This window comes from Lactuca sativa, chromosome 7 (assembly GCF_002870075.4).
Source record: "Lactuca sativa cultivar Salinas chromosome 7, Lsat_Salinas_v11, whole genome shotgun sequence".
Lineage (NCBI taxonomy): Eukaryota > Viridiplantae > Streptophyta > Magnoliopsida > Asterales > Asteraceae > Lactuca > Lactuca sativa.
The window spans coordinates 153,379,645-153,394,485 of NC_056629.2; the positions used below are offsets into that span (position 1 = coordinate 153,379,645).

Sequence of the window (14,841 nt, forward strand, 5' to 3'; positions counted from 1 at the left end):
TGTCATATCTTGAGTTGTTACTTGAGGTGGTTCGTCTCCATTCATGACCATGCTTTCGTCCTTGCTAGCCGGGTAGTGTTCGCGGGTTGTTTAATTTTTTTTAAAAAAAAAGGTATGTCGTTTCGGTCCCACGGATGGCGCCAATTTGATGATACGTAAATAAACATATTCCTCTTATGGGTATAAATCGTTTCAACCCGGACCTGTAAGAAGGCTTTTGGATATCGTCATCATTTTGGAGGGGCTATGAGCTGTAAAAACACAAGAAACAATCAACAGATGAGAGATTAGGAAGTCAATAATAATTCATCAGATGACAATTCTCTGTAAGTAACTTCATATTTTATATGAAGTTTTATGTCACTTTCCCGAGTAGGATTAGAACGACTTTATCAAAGAAAGGTTATAATTTGCGTAAGATGCTTTTCCCTAGCAATCGTTATTTTGCATTTTTTTTCCCGATATCTAATGCAATTATCTTTATCTCTCTCTCTTTTTATTTATTTATTTATTTTTTCCTTAATGTAACCTATCCGAAGTCCCCGACATCCTCTCTTTGTTCTTGTATTTATAACATTCAAGAACAATAAATGGGTAAACAAGTTGTGTAGAATCTTAATCATTTTGTCTCCACCACCATTTATATCATTCATGTACCTATTGATTCATGTATATGCCTCATTCTAGATGATCATTAGGTATACATATTGTTTAGGAAATAATATGTTATTATTGAATACACATATTATTATAAAATAAATATGTTAGTTATTTTAAATATATATGTCATCATAATAGTTATACCAAACATTAAATAAATAATATGTTTTAGTCTTGTCAAGTTAAGTTTAATTCAGTCTTAACTAGTCTATAAATAAAACGCTACCTCAATGATGTTTTTTGAATAAATAAATTGACTAGCCTTGATAGCTGATCAAAATTGTATTTTTCAAACAATAATTATATGTTTTAAATTGTATAAATAACATAGAAAAATATATAATATATACAATAATGATAGTTGATTGTCCTCATTTCTCTATATATTTTTTTAATAAAAAACAACTAATTTTTCACATATATTTCGTTATTTTTAAAAGAAACACCTTATTTTATCTTATTTTAGTTTCTTCAGTACATTGCAACTTGCAAGTCGTGAACAACCCGAATTTGGGGTAAAATTTGAATTCGATTCTCTTGAAACGTGAAATCTCCCAACAATTTGAAACCTCATTTTCAAAATCCATTCCCTCTCTCTTTCTACAACCCCACTCTATCACTCTCTGAACCCTAGCTACGATCAACTTCAATTTCAAATGGCGGCGGTGCCACCAGTCACCGGCATGGAGCTAAACACTCCTCCCTCCGACGGCATATCCAACCTCCGCTTCTCTCACCACTCTGATCATCTCCTCGTGTCTTCTTGGGACAAAGTATGTGCTGATCCTTCTCACTGTATCTGTATGCACACAAGTCTTAGCTCACGTATCATCTTTTCTAAACTAGTGATGCTTTGATTTGTTAATGTCTATCCTCTTACTTTTTAAATTAATGTGAAATTTGTTGCAGATCTGATACTATCGGTATCTGATTTGTAGTATTAGCTGTAATGTGAACTAATGATCATTTTTTTACCTAAAAATGGAAAAACATATCATTATCGTAGTGAAACACTTGTTTATCTCTGAAAGGCGAAGTATGCGTTGGTGTCTCTCTTTAGAAACTGTTGAAATGCTATGTTTATTCTTTCTGGCAAAAAGATATGCAAACATGTCCTTGAGTATTTTGGAATTCATCTAATCTGGAAAGGATTGAGGTCGGATACAAAACAAGTGGTCAACTTAGAAAGCTAAAATATCACAATTCAAATTGGTAGATCACAGTTGACAAATGATCTAACCAAAACTGCTACATTAAACTATCACAGCCTGAACAATCCAACGCACTTTAGAAAACAAAACTGAAATGAAACATGCTTAGATGTATACAAGTAAGGATGGAATGAAGATTAAGCAGTAGTTAAGACATGAAGAGAAGCTTAATTCATATCAAACTCATAACAATAAAGATCATAACCTTTTATTTGTTTGTAACAGCGTGTTCGTTTATATGATGCAAGTGCCAATGTGTTAAGAGGAGAGTTCCTTCATGGAGGTGCAGTTCTTGATTGCTGCTTTCATGATGACACCTCTGGTTTTAGTGCTAGTGCAGATAACACTGTCACAAGGTATGACTAAATGATACATATACTTTCTTGGATTATTGACTTATCTTTTTCTTGACTAAGTTTCAAGCTACATTCCTTTTACATCTCTCAGGCTTGTTTTTGACCATGAAAGAGAGGATCTTTTGGGACGCCATGATGCCCCTGTTCGCTGTATTGAGTACTCTTATGCAACAGGTTAGTGTCATTCATTTCATCATTTGTTTTCATTTTGTTAATATCATCATACATTCATACTTTCATTTCCTTCTATTACATCATTGTGTTTTCAATTCTTTTTCTTGTTGGTGGTTTTTAGGGCAAGTGATTACAGGGAGTTGGGACAAAACATTGAAGTGTTGGGACCCACGTGGTGGAGGTGCACAGGAGCGTGCTCTTGTGGGGACATATGGTCAACCGGAGAGAGTTTATTCTATATCACTTGTTGGAAACCGTGTAGTGGTGGCAACTGCTGGAAGACATGTTAATGTGTATGATTTGAGGAATATGTCTCAACCTGAACAAAGAAGAGAGTCTTCATTGAAGTATCAAACTAGATGTGTACAATGTTATCCTAATGGCACAGGTACTTTGACCTAATTTTAAACCCTAAATCTTACAAAAACCCTAAACCCTAATTGATGAAGGATGATGTTTTGCAGGGTATGCACTTAGCTCTGTGGAAGGTCGTGTTGCAATGGAGTTTTTTGAGCTTACTGAGGCTGGTCAAGCCAAAAAGTATGTGTTTATATATATATATATATATATATATATATATATATATATATATATATATATATATATTTATTACAATGAATTTCATGAACAAAAAAAGATTTCTTTCAGCTACTTTTAGTTTCTAGTGTTGGAAATTGATGCTTTCAAGATTTCTTCAGATATGCATTCAAGTGTCATAGGAAATCAGAAGCTGGAAGAGACATTGTCTACCCTGTAAACGCCATTGCATTTCACCCTGTGTAAGTTATTTCTTTTTTTACCTTTTATATTAAATAAATATATATATTTATGCAAACACTTCAAATATAATAAAGAGTAAATTACATTTTGGTCCTTGAGTATAAATGGTTTTTGCAAATTTGCTCAAGTTTTTTTGTAACGGTTTTGGTCCCCGTTCCAAGAAAATGTCTATACTCTATCGAGTAAATTACATTTTGGTCCCTGAGTTTGTTCAAAGTTTACATTTTTGATCCTTACACAATTTTGGTGTCTATTTTGTTGTGGAAACGATTTTGGTCCCTGGGTTTGCTAAAAAGTTATGTTTTTACTAGTTCCCTCTTGCACATTGATGGTTAGAAGAATTTAAAATAGGCACCAAAATTGCAAGAGGAAACTGTTTGGGACCAAAGATGAAATTTTTGAACAAACTCAAGGACCAAAAATTTAATTCACTTTTTGGGACCGAAATTGCAAAAATCTAGTGTACCTAGGGACAAAATCAAGTCATTTCATTTGAAATAGGGACTAAAAATGTTAACAGAAACCTCAATTGGAATGAGGACCACAGTTGCAAGAGAGAACATTTTGGGACCAAAACTGAATTTTTTTGCTAAACTGAGAGACTAAAAATGTAAATTACTCTCTAATAAACATTTTTGGTTTGGTCCTTATTTGAGGTTTTTGTAGCATTTCCAAGTAAAATGACTATTTTTGGTACTCAGGGATCAAAAATGTTACAAGAAGTTGAAATAAGGACCAGAATTGCAAGAGAAAACTTTTAGGGACCAAAAGTGTAATAAAATATATAATTGCAGGTATGGGACATTTGCGACAGGTGGGTGTGATGGTTTTGTAAATGTATGGGATGGAAACAACAAGAAGAGACTGTATCAGTACTCAAAGTACCCCACAAGTGTTGCTGCCTTGTCATTCAACAGAGATGGCCGCTTACTCGCTGTTGCTTCCAGTTACACATATGAAGAGGGGGACAAACCGTAAAATTATTATTTCTTTCAACATTTATTTTTTATTTTTTATTTTTTATTTTTCTGGATAATAAGGTTTGTGTTTGTTTTGCAGACATGAACCGGATGCTATATTTGTGAGGAATGTGAATGAGGTGGAAGTGAAACCAAAGCCTAAAGTTTACCCAAATCCTCCTGCTTCATGACGAAGACTGTAACTGTAACTCTAAACTGGACTGTGAATTGAGATTTAGCTTTGCTTTATATATTCAATTCTATTCTAGTAAAACACCATTGTCAACAAGTTAATTCCAGTCTGTTGTATTTGTATACGATCATGCAAGAGGTTTATAATGCTTTTTCTTTTTCGGTTTTTTATTACTTGTTATACTTTACTTTAGGGGTGGCATTTCATGGGTTTTGGTTGACGGTAAATGGGTTCGGGTCATTTTCGGGTTGACTGTGTAACTAGTATACTAAATGGGTTTCGTATGCGTAAATACTACTATTCATGTTTGCAGATTGACTCACCAACCCTATTATTTTGGTACATATTATTTTAAGTTTTAATACTATTCATCATTTTATCGTTTTGTGTTCATGGTTACTGGAGGGATCAAACTTGTTGATATATGAAAGTCTAAAGACCAAACCTACAAAACAATTTATAAAAGTTGAAAGGGGTGAAAATTGTCTTTGTTCAAATTTGAGGGGGGGTGAAACTGATGTTTACAAAATAAAATGACGGAAACTGCTATATAAAATATACTAAAATATATAAACCAACGAAAACCAACGTAAAAAAGTTAAAGTTTTGTGGCTAAAATATGAAATAAAAAGGCCAAAATTTGGCGCCAAAGTATGAAATACGTAGTAATAAACTTTTATGGCCGATATTCATAAGGAAGTTGCTTTGACTACTATTTAACATAAGATCTACTAATAACTTCTCTTATGAATGTAAGTTTTATCAATTAAAGATAAAGGCTAACAATAACTTTATGGAAAATGACCGTGTAGCGTACTAACCGTTGAGTTTGTTTTCATTTGGTCTATTTTTTTCTTGTACTCAATATACCATCAAACTTGTTGTTTGTGTTTACTATAACTCTTTTGACCGACTTTTGACATGTGATAACTTGTCAAATGGTTATGGTGAACACAAACAAGTTCGATAGTATATTGGGTACAAAAAAAAGGAAAGTGACCAAATGAGAACAAACTCAACAATTGGTTACCCTCCTAAGTCGTTTTCCCTTACTCATTTACAGAAAATCACACGTCATCTCCTACTCATATCAATGACTTTTTGAGATTCATTCTTGTTTCTTTTTAAAACATAACACACAAAAGAATATTATTCATATATGTACAACTTTATATTTCCAATCAAACGATTTATCGTATCATGAATTCTGGACAAGTCTACAAACGAGTGGAATCACAAATGCTGTGATTTTTGAGTTTAGTTGACTTTAAGATCGAATTCAGGGGATAAGATACAACATCAATTGTATAAGATCATGCAGCTTTTGCAGACACATCACCATAATATACCTTAAGATAAACGTTTATGCTGATAAAGATACCTCTCATATATAGTCATATCATTTTCAGAGAGTTGTTGACAGCTAACCATAGTAAGCATAGCATAGACAATGTTTTAATGAAAGTACCCCTCCAAAACATTCTTCATTTACGTTATGGCCTAAGAACGTTACAATCTTTGATACTTTTGCAGCTTTAATTTCATTTAATTTTTTAAGGAAAATGACTCGGAAGGCTAACCAACTTTTGAGTTTGTTCTCATTTGATCGTTTTTTTTTTCAATATACCATCGAACTTATTATTTGTGTTCACCATAACCCTTTGACCGACTATCAAAGGTTAAAGAGTAAATTACATGAATGGTCCCTATGGTTTGGGGTAATTTGCGTGCTTGGTCCCTAACTTATTTTTTTAACTCGGAATGTCCCTATAGTTTGTTTTTGTTACGCGTTTGGTCCCTACTATTTATTTTTGTTACGCGTTTGGTCCCTGTCTTATCTAAAAAGATTATTATTTAAAGAGGAAAAAATGATGGGGTAGGTGAGGTAAGATGAGGGAGTGAGATTAGGGGTGTGTTTATTTAAATAAATTAAAAAAATCAAGGGCAGAATAGTCTTTTTAGGTAAGATAGGGACCAAGCACATAACAAAAACAAACAAACGCGCAAATTGCCCTAAACCATAGGGACCATTCGTGTAACTTACTCAAGGTTAAAAGCCAGTCAAAAGGGAAAGGGTTATGGTGAACATAAACAAATTCGATGATATATTGAGTACAAAAAAAAGAGACCAAATAAAAACAAACTCAATAGTTAATTACCCTTAAGAGTCATTTTCCAATAACTTTATAACCCATGAACTTGAATGCGACGATTGACTTGTAGACCTGTGAACCCGTATAATAAAACTAGTTAGAAAGGTCGGTTTTTTGGTGTCATCATGAAAGCTTGAATCAAGCAAAGCAACAACCTCCTATAGGGCATGTGGTTCTATAGTCGAAACAAAAACCATAATAATCTATGTATATTCTCCGTGATAAAATTTGCAGTAAAGTTAAAAAGTGCACATATTGTATAGGTCCAAAAGGTAAAAAAAGTACACATTACTATTTTTTTTTCTGAGCTTCAAGCTATCACATTGTTCTACAGAAGGTCATAAATTCTTCCATTCATGACCATATACAATAATACCATCCTTTAAAAGTAGACCAATATGATACACAAATCAGCAACCAAACCTCCATCATTTCAAATCTACCTAAATCCAGAAGGCGCCGCCTGTGCACCACCACCCGCACCTCTCCTTGCCGCCTTCGATTGCGCAAGAATCTCATCATAATTCTAACCACCAAAAAAAATAAATCAAAACGAGTAATTAAAAATATGTCAAAAAATCAAAATACAATGCAAACATATTTCATATTACATATTACATACCCGCTTCTCAAAAGCATTATCTCTTGAGCTAATAATCTTGTCAGCAATCCCATAATCAATGGCTTCTTGAGCTTGTAAATACTTAGGCCTCTGAATATCTTTCCTGATTTCATCTTTCGGTTTTCCAATTCCCTTTTCAAGTAGCTCTAGAAAGTAATCCGTGTTTGTATCCAATTCCTTTGCCTTAATCCACATGTCAATTGCTGCCCCACTTGACCGGTTGACTTTTGGTAGATATAATTTTGCTACATGAAAAAAAATATATATATATATATAATATATAATAATCATTTTGATTTTTTTAAGGAAAATGAGAAACATACTTGAACAATTCGGCTGCAATGCACGAAACCCTTTGGTTCCAAGAGACAATAGCATTGCTGCTTGACCAAATGCCATCCCACAGTTGACCGTATACACCTCTGACTTACAGTACTTGAGGGCAATTTCGGAATTAAATAAATCATATCAGTAAATAACCTAAAAAAGATAAAATAAATGATTTTAATTTCTTACAGCCATGATGTCAGCAATCGCGTATGCTTCTGTTTCAGACCCCACTGTCTCCATTTTGTCATTCTACAAAAGAAAATTGTTATTTCTTGTATTTAGTAACTTAACCTTAAAAGAAACAAAAAAAAAAAAAAAAAAATCACCTGTGTTCCAGATGAATTGATGTAAAGATAAATAGGCTTAGCTGGATTATCATAATCCAACCACATAAATTGAGCAACAAGAAGCTCAGTCACTGCAGGAACAATCTACAACAACCAAAATTTTACTTAAATTCATTAAAAAAATAAATAAATATATATATTTTTTTTTGTAAAAAAAAGTACATTGCTATTTCTTACAGGCATTCCTAGGTAACAAATACGAGCATCTAGAAGCAGTGATGGAAGATCAGGAGGTGCACTTCTAGGTCTTCCGGAAGCTCTGCCGCCACCTCCGCGATACATGCTGACACTCATACTGTATTTTGCGGGCCCCCTGTTGTTCGTTCCTGATAGGGTCCACATTCCTCCGTGGTTTAAGTAATTATGAGATGATGAAATTGTTTCCTGTTTAAAAAAAAGAAAAAATATAAAAATATAAAACATTGTGTTTTGTGTAGATGTTATAAACTATAAAGAAAAATATGAAAAGAGTTATAACGAGACCTCTGTGACGGATTCTGCTTGCTTTCTTACGGGATTATCTTCTGTCATGAACATGTCCATTTGTGTAGGACTCAGACCATAAAGGTATTGAGGGACATTTTTGTAATTTTCCATCACTGCAAAATATTTAGGGTTTCATTCAATCCACTTTAGAACACTGAAGAATTACACTAAGGGACATGTTTCAATTTCAATTTAGGGTTTCATTAATCTCAGATCAGAAGGTCGGAATATAAGTAGAGGCAAAGCTAGACATAATCATAATACAAGAAAAGATATGGAGAATTGAATTTAAGGTTCATAGACATGAAAACAGAATAAAAACTTGGGGGAAAAGTAAATTTAAAGGTGGATGAGTGAAAGGGAGGAGACTCACATCCGTCTTTAAGGTTTCCTTCCCTAAACTGCTTCGGTATGTAATCCAGAGATTTATCGGCGGCGGTGACCGGAGATCTAAAACATCTTCTCCTAATTGCGGCATCTTTCGTTGAAGGAGCATGGAGGAAATGAGTGGTGTTGTGGAGAAAAGACGATTTCAAGAACAGGGCGGAGGAACTGCTTGACTCCCGATTATTGTCGACTGTCGGAGCAGATAGAGGTGAAAGGAGTAGCGACGTCGCCATGAAACTCTCTGCAGTCTGCAACAAAACAAAGGGTTTGAAATGGAATCTGGATTTATCTCTATTTGTTTAATCTTTCTATAAATTTGATTTATGTGACCAAGAACGACGATGAGGCCGCTAGTTACCTTACGTCTCTTGCTAACGGCGTTGATGGTTCTACTGTTACCATCATGGAGGTCGATCGGGTTTGATTACCGGGTCCGAATCGGATTCACGAGGCCCGAATTAAAATCGGTTTCAACTTTTGTAAATTGTGAACCAAATGAGCTTGAAATGGGCTCAGCTCATTTGGGCTCTCCCATACCATTAAAATCGAATGGGTTTGGATTAGAAACCGGTTTAAATGAAACCAATTCGGTTTGAAGTCGATACTATAGTTTGGTGTTGGTTAACTTGGTTTGGCATATTGAAGGTTAGCACTTCGTTTCAGTGAAATCACAGTTTAAAAAACTGGTTTTCAAATCTACAAAACAATCGATTTTCATATAATATAAAATGTCGTTTTCATGATTTTTTAAAAAAAAAATTGTTGATGATACAAGGTTTTGGAGGTTTTTTAAGGCCATACATTCCCAAATCCAATTATTAATATCCTAACGATCTTTTTTGAAACAATCTTTAATTGTTTCCAGTAAAAACAATCTAGGAAATTAGACCTTAAGAGGTTAGGTGTTTTGACATTAACAAGAATACAACGTTCAATTAAATGTTAAAATTAATTATTTTAAAGTAATTAAATCCCTTATTTATGACAAATAACAATATAAGAATGTATTATAAGGGTTTTGTTGATATTTAAATTAACTAACGGGTGTTAAAAATCATACAGAAAATTTAAGATATAAATTGAATTAATTAAAATATTATAATGGCATATTATAACACTTGTGGGGGAAAAATTAGAATACCCTGAAAGTATCACTAGACGTGGGGAAAACGGGAATTGAGAAAATATAGACTTAAGTGGCAAGATGAAGGACTAAAAATGTAAATGTACATTCTTCGTCAAACCACTATATAAACCCATGAGATTTAGCACCTTTACCTTGTAAAATAGAACACGAACCTTGCTTAAGGTGTATCATGTATGTAGGCCTCACAATGGAGCGGGTTTTGACTCTGATCCGATCAAAACCCTTAATAATTATACGGGTTTGGGGCACAGTTTTTGATCCGTTTACCCGTTAACGACCCGTACCCGCTAACCTTTTTATTAAAAGGGTTGGGTATGGATCATCACTGATCCGCTCCGTTTATAACCCGCCCCATATAAATTTCAGAATTATACATTTATATTTTATACTTCCTAAAGTTTACTTTAAAATCCAATTGAAAGTCCAAAGAGAAAAAACCAAAGACTAAACTGTTTTTACATAGGACTCGAGGACTAAACTGTATTTACATAGGACTCAACTTCTAGACTTCCGGTCTTCTTCCAATAATCATGATGTCATTTCATTTATATTTCATCATGTAATCACCAATTTCATTTACAAATCAATAAAATCATTTATCAACCGGAAGAAAATTTGTAATTGTTATTCTCTATCAATGCAAACGATGGTCAAAAACTAATCGGAAGTATCTACAATAATGATTTTAATTCCAATCGAACGTCCACGAGTACGTAATGTGTATACTAAATCAACTTTTTCTTTACATGTAATAAATGTGATTTTATGATTTAAGTAAAATGTGTTTGATTATTCAAAAAACCTACGGGTTACGGGGCGGGTTTTGATATCTGCTGATTCGGTGGATAAGGGTATGAGTTTGATTATTCAAAACCCTACGGGTTACGGAGCAGGTTCGGATCGGATTTTGAAATTTGTTAAAAGGGTTTGGATCAAGGTCGATTTGCTCCAAACCCGACCCATTGCCAGGTCTACATGTATGGACTCAAAAACATGTTAGAGAAAGAAAGAGATGATTGAGAATAGGACAAAAAAGAGAGGCAAACCACGATCATCAGTTGTTATGAATTGGTTATAAAAATTTTCTTGGATAGTCCCACATGTATTATAATACGTACAAACAATCGTTACAACCTATGCAGTTATCGCGGTAAAAAATTTAATAGCGGTTATCGACCGCTATTTGAAATCATTGTTCTCACATTGGTATAGCGGTTTTTTTTATTTTTATTTTTTTATTATATATATATATATATATATATATATATATATATATATATATATATATAATGTAGAATTTATGTATATATTACAATATTAATTAATAAATCATATCTCAAAGTTCAATCTAATCCAATCCAATTAATTAGTTAATCAATAAATCATACTTCACATATCATAATTAATTAATCATACTTCACTTGTTGTTACCAATGTTACATTTAATCACACTTTAAAACAATCAACAAGAAATAATAAACAATACTTAACATTTTATTATATCTCGACACAATCACAATTAACAAATAAAATGATGAGTAAATTACACGAATGGTCCCTGTGGTTTGGGGTAATCTGCACGTTTGGTCCCTAATTTTTTTTAACTCGTAAGGTTCCTTAAACGTTATTTTGTTGCCTCTTTGGTCCATATCAGACATAAAAAGACTATTTTGCGCTTAATATATTTCTTTTTGGTTTTCTATTATTTATTTATTATTTTTAAATTAAAAAGAAAAAAAATAAAAAAACCATACCCCCAGGTCGTTTCTCTCTCTTCTCTCTTTTATCTGAGAATCCCTCGTCTCCTTCTCATTGCTCCCTCTGTTATCTTCCCCGACCACTGGTCGCCACTCCCCCGTGGATAAGTTCCCTTGCCATCAACACCGATATCACACCATTAAAGACTTCATTTTCTCTGAGAGCTTTCATTCTCTTTTTTTCTACCGCCTGCCAACCTTAATCATTGTTGGGATCCTTCATTATGGCATATCATCAATGCTTCTTCGATTTGCATCGACTGGTATCAGAGCTGTACCGGAGGGGAGTCAATATGCCCTAGCCGTCGACCACTATTGGACCACCGACATCCATAGATCTTTTCTCTTCCATACTTCCTGTTACTAGACCATCTTCCATATTTCTTGCTGCATCATTGATCTTTTTGTCTTATGGGTTTCAAAAATTAAGATTGTGAAGGTTTTGGATCTATTGTCTTTACCAGATGTTGATATTGGTTTTGGTTTTGAGGTTTATAAATCCATATTTCCTGCTGCTTCATCGATTATATGAATCCAGATTTTGATATTGATTTTGGTTTTGAGGTTTAAGATTGTAAAGGGTTTTGGATCTATCGTGCCCTTTCATTTCTTCCGAAGTATGGTTTAATGATTGTGCTTTGTCATTCTTGTACCAAACTCCCATCGTTAGAGGCACGAAAGAAAAGAAATAAAAAATAGTTTTTTTTTATTTCCTATTTTGATTTTAGGTTTCATTTTGAAGTTTCGATTTCAATGTTCATACTAATTTGACTTTGAGTTTCAACTGATATGATTTTGACATTTGTATTGGTGGTGGTTGTCGGAGATGAACCGGATGTCCGGTTGTGAATGTTGAAATTAAATTTGTTACCTGATTTTTGAAAGGGGTGCTAAATCTTTAAAGGGGGTGTTGACCGGGTGGGGTGAGAATAATGATCCAACAAAATAAGTAAATAAATTAATAATTCAAATAATAATAAAAACAAAAAAATATTTGTAAGGGAAAAATAGCCTTTTTATGTGTTATATGGACCAAGACGCAATAAAATAATGTTTGAGGGACCTTCCGAGTTAAAAAAATAAGTTAGGGACTAAGCGTGCAGGTCACCCTAAACCACAATAACCATTCATATGATTTACTCTAAAATGATTAAGCAATTTGACAGTTAATCATATTGTAGTACTTCAAATCTTCAACACAATTAGCAAGACAACACATACATGGTTTCAATGGAAGTCATCACAATTACATAATCACAATTTTATTCAATGGAATTGCACAAAAGTTTAGGTTAAGTTTAAAAAAAACAATTTTATTCAATGGAATGATATAAAAAAATGTTTTTTTTAATGTAAAATAGCCAAAAAAAATGAAATTGATTCAAATAACGGTTATAGCGCCACTATAGCGGTGACCACAATCGTGGTAAATCATGGCGCTAGTAACATCTTCGCTATTCCAAACCACTACTTTGAAAATGGCGGTTCTTTTATCTCCGCTAAACGTTATAACGCCGCGATTGACTGCATAGCCTACAACCACCCTTTGCCACAGGGAAACAACCAAACACACAACTGTGGTTGGAGTATGCTCTACCCTTCTTGACACGTTCTTGACCTTTTTTCTACTGCTTATAATGAAAACCTGATGACTTTTTTCCTTCTAAGTTTCGTATAGATGCCTAACTCAAAATGTGACTTTAAAGACTAAAAATCCATGCATGGTCCAAAAAGAGTGCATGAACACTCATTTTTCTTCCACCAAAATGTCCAGAAGGCATAATAGTCCAAGCATATTGTTCTGGCGTCCCCTAATCTCCAAGAACAACAGAGATCAAAATCATATACACAATCTATATCTAAGGGAAAGAAACATAAAGGTTGAGACTTTGAGCTTATAAAGGTCTGTAAATGTAATGAAATGGCTGGATCTACTTTGAATCTAAGCTTCCTTACACCAAAATGGACTTCACCTCTAATAAATTCATAACCAATACACAAAAGCTTAAGAACACAAGTATGGATGTTAGGGTTTCAGAAAGAGACGTTTTTTAGGGAATGGGGGTTGCCAAATTAGGCAACCCTAAGAGTTAGTGCTATAAAATAGTTCCCAACGCCTGACAAATTTGGGTTTCATTTATCGGCTTGGCGTGTCACTCCCTAAATGAGGTGCTCCGTGTATTGCCATGTGTCCAACACGCCGTGACCAACCATTGTCACACTGCGCTTCAGTCTTAAACTCAAAACTTAATGAATAAATACATACCGGAAAATTGGGTGTCACAGTTGTCATTTGTGTATTGTACCAATCAAGATACACTTTCAAACCTTATTTTTATCCGTCTCCTCCATACATAACTGTTTGGATCGAAACTTTATTTTTATATTTTTGTGGTCCACTTTGCTAATGAATTATCCACTGTAATGCGCAGGGTGATTAAAATACTAGTTATCTTAAAAAGTCAAATTATTAACTGAGGAAAATAGCACAAAAGTCACTAAATTTACATGAAAATTCTAATTTGACACTGTGTTTTTTTTTTTTGTCTCAAATTTGACATTGTGTTTTCCATTTTGTTACAATTCTGACAATTTGATCGGTCAAACCGGTTGTCTGCTGACGTGACATGATGACTTGTCAATTTTGATGACACGACATGTCAAAATTGAAAAAAATGTTACAAAAGATACTAAATTTTTAATTTTTTCAATTTTGAAAGACACTCAATCTTTTTGTTCCAAATTGATCGTCATTTTTCAATTTTGTTCAATTTTGATGACGTGACACTCTATTTTTTTGTTTCCAAATCAAGCATTATTTTTTTTGTTGCATTTGAAACCGTGTGTGTGTGTGTGTGTATATATATATATATATATATATATATATATATATATATATATATATATATATATATATATATATTTCATTTAAAAACCATATCTTGTATAATGAATAAAAAGTACATCTGCATGAACCAAAAATCACGAATATATACAACGAACGGTCACTTGGTAATTAAAGCGAACATTGAACCCTCGTGTTTCCGATATCAAATTAGTTTATTTGATCGTGCACTCCACATTTCCAAACTCAGTTTAAAGTTGTGTAATTAATGTAAAATACGGTTATAATTTAATTAATACATATTTATACATAACATTATGATTTGAATGTAAAAAACTTTGTATTTATAAAAAATGTGGTTTTTAAATGAAAAAAAATATTTATACGGTTTCAAATGAAAAATGGTAAATATTGACACGCCAACATCTCATCTC

The 14,841-nt window shown here is 33.2% G+C and overlaps 2 protein-coding genes across 2 annotated transcripts; one reads left to right on the forward strand and one right to left on the reverse strand.

Annotated features, from left to right (window-relative positions):
• Positions 1-1,150: 1,150 nt before the first annotated feature.
• LOC111904222 (mitotic checkpoint protein BUB3.1) lies at positions 1,151-4,503 on the forward strand. Its single transcript, XM_023900002.3, has 8 exons — positions 1,151-1,433; positions 2,097-2,227; positions 2,319-2,401; positions 2,523-2,789; positions 2,866-2,941; positions 3,100-3,180; positions 3,976-4,155; positions 4,241-4,503. The coding sequence occupies exons 1-8, from the start codon at positions 1,317-1,319 to the stop codon at positions 4,329-4,331; spliced, it is 1,026 nt and encodes a 341-aa protein (XP_023755770.2). The 5' UTR covers positions 1,151-1,316; the 3' UTR covers positions 4,332-4,503.
• Positions 4,504-6,415: 1,912 nt separating this feature from the next.
• Positions 6,416-9,001, reverse strand: LOC111904221 (ATP-dependent Clp protease proteolytic subunit-related protein 1, chloroplastic). Its single transcript, XM_023900001.3, has 8 exons — positions 8,645-9,001; positions 8,269-8,384; positions 7,963-8,169; positions 7,765-7,869; positions 7,625-7,687; positions 7,432-7,543; positions 7,109-7,353; positions 6,416-7,012 (listed from the first exon to the last, which is right to left on the reverse strand). The coding sequence occupies exons 1-8, from the start codon at positions 8,889-8,891 to the stop codon at positions 6,926-6,928; spliced, it is 1,182 nt and encodes a 393-aa protein (XP_023755769.1). The 5' UTR covers positions 8,892-9,001; the 3' UTR covers positions 6,416-6,925.
• Between the last annotated feature and the right edge of the window lie 5,840 nt (positions 9,002-14,841).